The 11913-nt window shown below is 38.2% G+C and overlaps 1 protein-coding gene across 10 annotated transcripts in view; it reads left to right on the top strand.

Moving 5' to 3' along the window:
* Window positions 1–11913, top strand: part of LOC110066525 (caspase-3-like) — an 81249-nt gene that overhangs the window by 61419 nt on the left and 7917 nt on the right. For 6 of the 10 annotated variants that reach the window (XM_089284341.1, XM_089284345.1, XM_089284339.1 and 3 more), the window contains 6 exons: window positions 1106–1147; window positions 4384–4425; window positions 4684–4725; window positions 5104–5145; window positions 7326–7367; window positions 11463–11504. In XM_089284341.1, coding sequence (XP_089140467.1) covers window positions 1106–1147; window positions 4384–4425; window positions 4684–4725; window positions 5104–5145; window positions 7326–7367; window positions 11463–11504 — 252 coding nt within the window. The remainder of the gene's footprint in view (window positions 1–1105; window positions 1148–4383; window positions 4426–4683; window positions 4726–5103; window positions 5146–7325; window positions 7368–11462; window positions 11505–11913) is intronic. The other 4 variants (XM_089284348.1, XM_089284346.1, XM_089284344.1 and 1 more) reach the window with 3 other exon arrangements.

Here is an 11913-nt window from a genome sequence, read left to right as displayed (position 1 = left end):
CATTTGACGTTGTTTTGAATACTTGACTACAAAAAAGTGACGTGCACAAAACATGGCTCTGTTTTTTTAAGTTGCCAGTTAGTATTTGTTTTGAATGGTTGCTCGTTGGCACTTAGCGAGAGCTACATCTAGTTTTAGCTGATTTTAAGAAGCGGTTTTGAGGTCTCATTCCTGACATCAATCAGAGTGTCAACAATTATTTTGAGACTGAGAAAAGTTGAAATTTGTTAAATAAATTAATCTCATAAACATTTTGTTTATTGGGTTTCTTAAATTCGAGATAAAGCAATGGTTCTCGGCTTACCAAGACCAATTTTGTGTTTGTGTAGTCTCGTCGACTACCGACTGAGACTGCTCGAGCATTTTTTCTGAGTCATTTTCTCAAAAAGAAACGGCTTTATCTTTCTTCTTCCTGCTAGACTATGCTTCTCGTACCTGTTCAATGCCTCGACAAGACTTTTTTGTACTAATCTTTTGCCCAGTCATGTAAAATATTATCTAAATTCTCAAACCTTTACGCCATTTTAAAACAGAGGCAAAAACTTTGTAATGATGACGTCAATCGTGCGTCTGTCCTCTAATAGATCATAAGCGAGGACCATTCAAAATGCGAGAATAACTTGGGTTATCATATAAAAGAGTATAGACCACGCCAAACCACATTCGATTTGTTAACTTGTTTTAAACTTAAAGTTGTTGTCCATTTCTTAAAAAATAGTTTCTCGCCTGCTATTATCCAGATATTTACATAAATTATAAATGAAAGTTAAAGAGACCTAATTTAATAATGATTTGGGGCCCGTTCGCACTAATGCATTTTTGTCTGAAAACGCACACTTTCATAAGCGTTTTCGCCTACCGCCTACACTAATGCGATTGAAAATACTTGCATTTAAAATGCTGCTCAGAGTCGGAAAATATTTTGACAACGGAGCCCTATCGGATTAGAGTGGAGAGCAAAAACTCTGACGCCGTTGACATCATATACACATGCATAAGTTACGGTTGTGGCGTTTACTCAAAACGTACGCTTTAGTACGACAACCCGTCGTTTTGAAAACCCACTAGTGTGGATAGACTTTAGCTGTTTTATTGAATTTTTCAGGGCTGGAAGCAGACATTAAGATTTTAAAACAAAGAGCGGAAGGTAAGTTATCATGTACCACAAAATAAATGTCCTTAACTTGTGCATACGATTTGTTTGTGGTTTTATAACTAGCTATAGCTGGCAAAACTTTAGCTCCAGTAGAGTAGAGCTCTTAGACAGTAAGACCTTTTGAATTTCTCCGGAAAGAAATTACCTTTTCTGGTATCACATCGGATTTGCTTGAAAGGTTTTCCTCTTACGACTGCTACGATTGTATAAGTAATATACAAAACATGAAAGACCAAATTTGACCCCACTTCCAAACGCCCAGAAGAGTGTTGAAAATAAGACGCATAGCAAAGCATTTTTGTCGAACGTCGAGGTGTTTGGAAATGTGGTCAAACACTCAGGGGGTTTCGTCTGTTTGATATATCTTCTCAATAGAAACTAAGACTAATATAAGGAGAAAACGGAGAAATTAAGGCAGGTTTGCTTCTTTGTGTACTGGCCTGTTGAAATGCTCAATTTTAAATAAATTAATCGGCCATCTTGGTTGATCAAGCTGTATTTCGAACTTTCCTAGATTTGACCAAAATGTGAACTCGTCGGAACATTAAACGCATATTTCTGAAAATAGTTCACCAAAAGGGTCTTTCTGACGCAATAAAAGAAAATTCGACTTTTCGCTCCTGTCGTCAAGTTCTACATTTTTATTGGCAGTGGCTCTTAAAACGTAGCAATAGTTTTAAACTGACTGATTAGGTAAAAGTTAAGTCTGCATACTAGCCAAGTGGCTTATTAGGCCGGAGTTTATCCTGGTTTCTCTAGCATGAAGGGACGAAGAATATTTCTACTCCTCCCTGGATGGGCTGCTAGTCCATCACAGGGTTACCCCCAGCATTGAATTTGCCGATACCCATTTGTACGCACGGGTGGAGAGAGGCACTGTGAGAGTAGAGTGTCTCTACCAAACTTGTAGGGTGGAAAAATCTAGCTTGCCAGCAGGAAATTCAAAGAGCTACGATGGTTTATAGGTCTCTACACGGGTTGGCTCCAAACTATCTCAGTTCTAAATTTGAAAGGCGAGAAATTGCATATGACCTAAGGGACTCTGAGAATCGATTAAATATGACAAAAACGGTTGATAAACAACCGGCAAAAGAGTGCTAATCTACTTTTGCGTTTTTACACACAATACATGGCGTCATCACTTACATGGAAGGCATGTGCACTTCAATTTGTAAAAACCCGTAAAAGCTGTCTTTGATCAAAGTGTCTCTAAAACCTACAATACAACATAGAGCCGCTCGTCTCAGAAATAACTTTTGCCAAGAAAAAAATTATATCACGTTCAAAAGCAGCTCTTGTACTTGCTAGAATTGAATTTTGAAAGAATTCTACATAATACCTAGTATGTTTTGAGATGTTTGAAAACGGTATGGAATTTTTGATTTTCAAAGTCTAGAAATTTCGGTTCTCTTCGCTTGCTCTCCAGGAATTCGGAATTACAATTGTAAGTCTAAATTATCATCAAGGCAGCTTAGCAATACCTCCTAAATAACATTATAAACTACGGAAAGCCAAAATTTGCTGTGCGTCTTCACGCGAGTTCGATTATCTGATCATGAAATTTGACCTCATTTCTGTGATTTTTCGGCTTCACGAGTTGTCCACGGTTTTTCGTAATTTTCTCAAAAATGTAAAAACTCTAGAACCTAAGACTTATATCACGATTCTTAGCATACCATAGGTATGTATCTCTGGACAAAATATCAAGGGGTCCATTTTTCCAACCTTGTGCCACATTTTTTCAATCTCACTCGGTCCCTATAGAGAGTCGCTCTTAAGACCAGAGTTGTTACATTTTGCGTTGTTACATTTCGCGTTAAAGAAGTTCCTACATTTTGGGTTGAAAAGCTGTAACAATTCAGGCCAATGTACTATGTTACATTTTGCGTCAAAAGTTGTTACATTTTGCCTCGAAAGTTGTTACATTTTGCGTCAAAAGATGTTACATTTTGCATTAATGTTACATTTGCGGTAGTTGTTACACTTTGCGGCGTAAGCCCCCATATTTACAAAATTAGTTACTTTAGCGGCACAGTTGAGGAACCAGAAAGGAGCGGGGAAAACGTAATAAAAAATTCATTAGTGAGCAGCACTTTGCGAACTGTAGTTGTATAACTTCTTCATTTCTCCTACGCGTTTCGTGTGACTAACGCACACTTCGTCAGGGAGTTTAACAATACAACAAGAGGCGCCTGTCTATATACCTAACTCGTACTGGAGTTTACATTTCCTAAGAACACATCTACGGATATGCATATAGGAAAGAAAATATTGGGGCCCACAGTTTTAACTAAAACTGTGGATCCCAAAATTATATCACGCACAAAATATGTCACACCTTGCCGAAATTTACCGCCTGTTTCCTAAACGCCTTACCGCGGAGTTTGTCTTTCCTATATGTATATCCGTAGGTATGTTCTTACGAAATGTAAACTCTAGTATGAGTTAGGTATATATACAGGATATATGCATGATGGAACGTGTCCCGAAATAGATGTTTTATGGCAACTGTTCAGCTCCAGTAGATATTAACTAATACGCACACTTTCTACATCAGTCGTTAATCTATCAATTTGCCTTTTGCAGAGTCGTTGTTAGAGAGTCCATTGCATACCCCAATTCAATGGCAAATAAGATTTAACTTACAAACCGAAACAAAACCCTAACGTTTCAAAAGATTTACAGTTGATATCTTAACTGTTTGATTAATTGGCAATTTTTGGCATTACACAATTTGTTGTTTTATTGGTGTCAATCATCCAGTCTGGGACTTTGTAAATGATTGTTTTGTTTACACAAACCTTTCCTTTACAAAACCTGGTAATTACATTTCCCACAGAGTCCCAGCAGGAGAAAATGAAAAGCCAACGCACAGTTGAATAAAATTCAGAAAGTTCATAGACCATGGATCTAATTTAAGATATATTGACATAAATTGTAAGGCTAAAGAGTCCTAATTTAATAATGATTAGGGCCCCGTTCACACTAATGCATTTTTTATTGAAAACGACCACTTTCTTAAGCGTTCAGTCGCCTACCGCCTACACTAACGCGATTGAGAAAGCATGCATTTAAAACGCTGTTCAAAGCCGGAAAAACTTTTGACAACCGAGCCCTATCGGATTAGAGTGGAGAGCAAAAACTCTGACGCCGTTGACATCACATCACTAGTGTGGGTAGACTTTTAGCTGGTTTTTTTTGTTGTTGTTTTGTTTTGAATTTTTCAGGGCAGGAAGGAGACATTAAGATTTTTAAACAAAGAGAAGAAAGTAAGTTATCATGTAGTACAAAATAAATGTCCTTGTGCATAAGATTTCCTTCGTTGCTGTTTAACTAGCTATAAATGGCAAAAGTTTAGTTTCAGAGAGTAAAACTCTTAGCTAGTAGGACCTTTTGAATTTTTACGGAAAGAAATTAGCTTTTAAATTGTGGTATCGCATCGGATTTGTTTGAAAGGTTTTCCTCTTACGACTCTTACGATTATATAAGCAATATATAAAACACGAAAATGGCCATTTTTTAATCAGAGTACAATCAAGACAGACTGAAGCTTCTGAGAAGGATTAGAGGTACGTTAAACTTTTCACTGTACAGAAATTCGTTTTTTTTATGGCAACAGTTTAGCTCCAGTAGATATCAACTAATACGCACACTTGCTACGATCAGTTGTTAATCTAACAATTTATCACTTGCAGAGTCGTTGTAAGGGAGTCCACTGTATAACCCAATTCAATAGCAAATAAGATTTAACTTAGACCGAAACAAAACCTTAAAGTTTGAAAAAATTTACAGTTGATAACTTAACTGTTTGGTTAATTGGCAATTTTTGGCATTACACAATTTGTTGTTTAATTTGTGTCAAGGCATCCAGTTTGGGCCTATTTAAATGATTGTTTTGTTTACACAAACCTTTCCTTTACAAAGCCTGGTAATTACTTTTCCCACAGAGTCTAAGGAGGAGAAAAAGAAAAGCAGACGAATAGTTGAAAGTAAGTTTAAAATTCAGAAAGTTCATAGACCATTGATCCAATTTAAGATATATTTACATAAATTATAAAGTTAAAGAGTCCTAATCTAACACTAATGCATTTTTTTTTGAAATGCACAGTTTCTTAAGCGTTTTCGCCTACCGCCTACACTAATGCGATTGAAAATACATGCGTTTAAAACAATGCTCACAACCGGAAAAACTTTTGACAACGGAGCCCTATCGGATTAGAGTGGAGAGCAAAAACTCTGATGCCGTTGACATCACATACACATGCATGAGTTACGGCTGTGGCGTTTACTCAAAACGTACACTTTGGCACGACAACCCCTCGTTTTGAAAACCCATTAGTATGGGTAAGCTTGAGCTGTTTTTTTGAATTTTTCAAGGCTGGAAGAAGACATTAAGATTTTTAAACAAAGAGAAGAAGGTAAGTTATCATGTACCACAAAATAAATGTCCTTGTGCATAAGATTTGTTTGTGGTTGTATAACCAGCTATGACTGGCAGAGAGCTCTTAGGTAGGAGAACCTTTTGAATTTCTCCGAAAGGAAATTACTTTTCCTGGTATAACATAGAATTTGCTTGAAGGGTTTTCCTCTTACGACTGTTACGATTGTAAAAGTAATATATAAAACACGAAAGACCACGTTTGACCACATTTCGAAACGCCCAGAAGAGAATTGAAAATAAGAAGCGTAGCAATGGGGTCAAACACTGTTTTCTGTGTTTGATATATCTTCTCAATGGAAACTAAAACTAAGGAGAAAACGGAGAAATCAAGGCATGTTTGCTTCTTTCTGTACTGGCCTGTTGAAAATGCTCGATTTTACATAAATTCCATCGGTCATCTTGGCTGATGAAGCCGTATTTCGAAATTTCCAAGATTTCACCAAACGTGAACTCGTTGGAACCTTAAACGCATATTTCTGAAAATACTTCACCAAAAGGGTCTTTTTGACGCAATAAAAGAAAATTCGTTTTTTCGCTCTTGTCGTCAAGTTCTCCATATTTACTGGCAGTGGCTCTTAAAACGTAGCAATAGTTTCAAACTGACAGTTTAGGTAAAAGTTGTCTGCCTAAGAGCCAAGTGGCTTATCAGGGCGGAGCTAATCCTGGTTCCTGTAGCAGGAAGCGACGAGGAATATTCTGCTCACCCCTGAATGGGATGCTAGTCCATCGCAGGGTTACCCCCAACATTAAATTTGCCGGTACCCATTTGTACGCCCGGGTGGAGAGAGGCACTGTGAGAGTAGAGTGTCTCTCCCAAGAACACAACACAATTTCTCCAGCCAGGGCACGAACCTGGACCGCTCAATCCGGACTCGAAAGCATCAGCCATTAAGCCACCACGCCTCCCCTAGGATCGATTAAATATGAAACAAAATGGTAGGTAAACAACCGGCAAAAGTGTTCTAATTTACTCTTGCGTTTTTGCACACGATACATGGCTATAAATCGCCCAAAGTCGCCTTAAGTTACGGCGACTTAAGGTCCCAGATTAGGCCTCACCAGTCATATGTAGACCCCCATAAATACCCTCTTAACAAGTTTCTTCCAAAAATTACCAAGTGAATACTCAAGCTCCCAGACTATTTATTAGATGGGCCCCAAGCCGCTGGCGGCAGGGGCCGTTCCATGCTCTGAGTTTGAATTTTTTCCTGGGAAGGAGTTTAAAGATCTTGTGATTCGATTATTACGGGTCATCTCTAATCAGCCACTTGAAGCAGGGGATGGCAAGTGTGGGTTTGAAAACTTCAGAAAGGTTATCTTCAACGGCCGTAGAGGGAATGGGCGATTAAGGTGTAATGCGAGAAGAGAGGCGTTGATAGGATGAAAAGCTTGTGGGATGAAATACTTCAAGAGCCTATCTTTGCGCCGTTTTCATAGGCAAACTGTCATAATCAAGGGAAGTAGAATTTCAATTTGAAAGACGCTATAAAAGCTTGAGGGCCTCCATATTTAGTTGTCGACAACTACTTGCTATCGACAGCTAAACGAATTTTCGAACGTTACGTGTGGATTTTAGGAAAAAAAACACCGTGAAAACGGTAATGAGGCCGGTCCGCTGAGGCTTTGGTGCGTTTTTGGACGAACACGCGTCTTCGAAAATGCGTCCTTTCGAAAATGCATACATGATGTGGATGGGGCCTAAGTTAGTCGTTTTGTTTCATTTTTCAGAGCTGAAGGGAGAACTTGAGTGGCTCCAGAGAGACAACGAACGTGAGTGTTGACGATTCCACATAATAAATGCCCCTGCTGCCTAAGATTTTTACTCTGTATCACACCAGTCATATGTAGACCCCCATAAATACCCTCTTAATAAAATTGCCAACAACATTTGTTTAGATTCCGTATGGTCAACTGAACACTACTAGCTAACTGGTTTGTTTTCTTCCAAAAATTACCACGGGAATACTGAAGCTCCCAAACTATTTATTAGATGGACCCCAAGCCGCTGGCGGAAGGGGCTGTTCCATGCTCCGAGTTAGAATTTTTTCCTAGGAAGGGCTTCAAAGGTCTTGTCATTCGCTTATTACGGGTCATCTTTAATCAGCCACTTGAAGCAGGTGATGACAGATGTGGGTTTGAAAACTTCAGAAAGGTTGTCTTCAACGGCCGGAGAGGGGATGGGCGGTTAAGGTGTAATGCGGGAAGAGAGGCGTTGATGGGATGTAAAGCCTGGGGGATTAACTACTTCAAGAACCTATCTTTGCATCATTTCATAGGCAAACTGTCATAATGAAGGGAAGTAGAATTTCAATTTTAAAGACGCTATACAAGCTCGAGGGCCTCCACATTTAGTTGTCGACAACTACTTGCTATCGACAGCTAAATGTTTTCGACAACTACTAATTGTGTCCGATGGGAGCATTGCACACAGTAGAGTGTTAGTTGCCGACAGCTAAATCAGGCCAGTGAGAGCTTGGGAACTAAAGTTCACTATGCACACTCAAAACACAATACGCATGCTCAAATGTGTTATATGTTTCAATAGTTGTCGACAACTGAACTAATGATTCCCACACAGGGGAAAAAACGGTCATAACGTAGTTGTTGACAACTAATTGTTGTCAACATACTTTATTTCTCACAGATTACATTTATAAATTAAATTGCTGCTTTTTAAAGTTTACACTATATGTTGGTCAGAATTTTTTATTTTCAAAGTTTAAGTTTCGGAGTCAAGTAAGCGATTCGCTTTCCTAGTTGGCCCCTGTTACACCGCAAAATGTGGCAACTAACGCAAAATGTGAACTTTTGACGCAAAATGTAACATTAACTCGAATTCTAACAACTTTTGACGCATAATGTAACAATTTCTTTAACGCGAATTGTAACAACTTTTAACGCAAATTGTAACAACTTCTTTAACGCGAAATGTAACAACGCAAATTGTTATATACCTAGACTTTCACTCAACAAAACGGGCACTGTATTTGTTTGATTCTTGGTCACGTGCCCCTGATCAAATTCAAATGTATCCCGACCGGGATACAATTGCGCAGTTGTTGCCCGCGCGCCGAATACAACAGCACGTGATCAGTGCATGACTAAATTAAAAATGGCGTGATCTTCAGCACGTGCGAACGTTAGCTTGATTGACGGGGGCGGACCTGAGAACACTGCCAGTTTTCAGTTTCAACCACAGGCAGACCACTCTATATGTTTGTGGTTAATAGATATGAAACGAACAGAATCTGTGAGGGTTATTAAAAAAGCTCTGAAAATTGCATATCTAATTGTTACCATCAATTTTTTATAATTACAAATGATTTTGTAATTAAGTTAAGACTTATTCATTCAGCAGGATTGACGGTTGTGAATAAAGAAGTTGCGCCGTCTTTAATGTGTTTGTTTGTTTTTGCTATATGATTGTTTAAGGGAAGGTCCTGATGTTTCCCCCGCCTTCGTCTCGGGAAACATCAGGAACCTCGGGAAAACAAAACTAACTGTTTCCCTCAGGACCATACATTAAGCGTACAATGTAACAACCCTTTCGATAAATTATTACTGGTAGAGCTCAAGCTACATTTCTATTTCTATTTCTACTGTTTATCTAGTTACTATCCATACTAGTAGAGGTAAAGTAGGAAAGAGGAGTGAAGGGTCACAATATTCAAGTTTTCAGAATTGCGAGAGGACAAGTCAAGCTGATGCGGTTGTCAGATTAGGTGGTAATCGCATAAATGTGGTGTCTTCGTTGCCTCTAATATTACAGACATACAGGAGCAATTTCGAAAGTTTTATCTCTGGTACCTGAAGAATGGTTACTTAAACAACTTTCACTTCTTACCTACACTTGCTTTTACTTACAATGTACTGTTGCTTTTCCCATCATGAAAACACATACACACACCTACCGCTCTATCGCTCTGCACTCTAAATTCTATGCGCTCTAAAATATTTTAATAAGAGTAACAGTGTCGAAACCAAATAAATTTTATCAAATACAGTCAGCTCTTTCCTAGCGACCTCCTGTAGGTGACCAATTTTTTGTGCAAAGGTAGTGGACAAGCAATTTTCGTAAGTCATGTGACTTCTAACGTCTCCAGCTGTGACTGGCAGGTGTTAGTAGTTATTCGTGACTTCGGACATGTTGTGTATTTTATTGTTGTTTCTCTAGCGTTAGAACATATTAAGTTGCTGTCCGTCCCTACAGCACGGACGAAAAGACACGAGCTTGGTATGACAATCACGACTGACAATTCTTTTAAAGCAACCTATCTTTTCATTGAACTAGAGAAAATAAAGAACTAGTCATGTGACCAGTAAGTTTTTGTAATTTGACTTGTCAAGCTTGAGAAGAACGCTAGGCTAATATGTCTGAATTTTCCTCTTTATATATTAAGACCAGAGTTGTTACATTTTGCGTTGTTACATTTCGCGTTAAAGAAGTTGTTACATTTTGCGTTGAAAAGTTGTTACAATTCAGGCCAATGTTACATTTTGCGTCAAAGGTTGTTACATTTTGCGTTAATGTTACATTTTGCGTTAGTTGTTACACTTTGCGGCGTAAACCCCATATTTACAAAATAAGTTACTTCATCGGTACAGGTGAGGAACCAGAAAGGAGCGGGGAAAGCTTAATATAAAGTTTACTAGTGAGCAGCACTCTGCGAAAAGTAGTTGTATAACTTCTTTATTTCTCCTACGCGTTTCGTGTGACTAACGCACACTTCGTCAGGGAGTTTAACAATACAACAAGAAGCGCCTGTATATATACCTAACTCATACTGGAGTTTACATTTTGTAAAAAATCACCTACGGATATACATATAGGAAAGACAATTTTGGGGCCCACAGTTTTAACTAAAACTGTGGGCCCCAAAATTATATCACGCACAAAATATGTCACACCTTGCCAAAATTTACCGCCTGTTTCCTAAACGCATTACCGCGGAGTTTGTCTTTCCTATATGTATATCCGTAGGTATGTTCTTACGAAATGTAAACTCTAGTATGAGTTAGGTATATATACAGGATATATGCATGATGGAACGTGTCGCGAAATAGATGTTTTATGGCAACAGTTCAGCTCCAGTAGATATTAACTAATACGCACACTTTCTACATCAGTTGTTAATCTAACAATTTACCTTTTGCAGAGTCGTTGTTAGAGAGTCCATTGCATACCCCAATTCAATAGCAAATAAGATTTAACTCATAGACCGAAACAAGACCCTAACGTTTGACAAGATTTACAGTTGATAACTTAACTGTGTGGTTAATTGGCAATTTTTGGCATTACACAATTTGTTGTTTTATTGGTGTCAAGTCATCCAGTTTGGGACTTTGTAAATGATTGTTTTTATTAGACAAAGCTTTCTTTTACAAAACCTGGTAATTACATTTCCCACAGAGTCCTAGAAGGAGAAAATGAAAAGCCAACGCACAGTTGAAAATAAGTTTAAAATTCAGAAAGTTCATAGACCATTGATCCAATTTAAGATATATTGACATTAATTGTAAAGCTAAAGAGTCCTAATTTAATAATGATTTGGGCCCGTTCACACTAATGCATTTTTGATTGAAAACGAACACTTTCGTAAGCGTTTTCGCCTACCGCCTACACTAATGCGATTGAAAAAACATGCATTTAAAACGCTGCTCAGAGCCGGAAAAACTTTTGACAACGGAACCCTATCGGATTAGAGTGGAAAGCAAAAACTCTGACGCCGTTGACATCACATACACATGCATAAGTTACGGTTGTGACGTTTAGTCAAAACGTACACTTTGGCACGACAACCCGTCGTTTTGAAAACCCACTAGTGTGGGTAGGCTTTAGCTGTTTTGTTTTTTTGAATTTTTCAGGTCTGGAAGAAGACAATAAGATTTTCAAACAAAGAGAAGAAGGTAAGTTATCATGTACCACAAAATAAATGTCCTTGTGCATAAGATTTGTTCGTGGCTGTATAACCAGCTATAACTGGCAAAGAGCTCTTACACAGGGGGACCTTTTGAATTTCTCCGAAAAGAAATTACCTTTTCTGGTATCACATAGGATTTGCTTGAAAAGTTTTCCTCTTACGACTGTTACGATTGTATAAGTAATATATAAAACACGAAAGACCACGTTTGACTACATTTCGAAACGCCCAGAAGAGAATTGAAAATAAGACGCGTAGCAATGGGGTCAAACACTGTTTTCTGTGTTTGATATATCTTCTCAATGGAAACTAAAACTAAGGAGAAAACGGAGAAATCAAGGCAGGTTTGCTTCTTTCTGTACTGGCCTGTTGAAAATGCTCGATTTTACATAAAT

This window comes from Orbicella faveolata, unplaced genomic scaffold (genome assembly GCF_042242905.1).
Source record: "Orbicella faveolata isolate gen_17 unplaced genomic scaffold, um_ofav_v1 contig_13, whole genome shotgun sequence".
Taxonomy (NCBI): domain Eukaryota; kingdom Metazoa; phylum Cnidaria; class Anthozoa; order Scleractinia; family Merulinidae; genus Orbicella; species Orbicella faveolata.
This window is presented reverse-complemented; position numbering and strand designations above follow the sequence as displayed.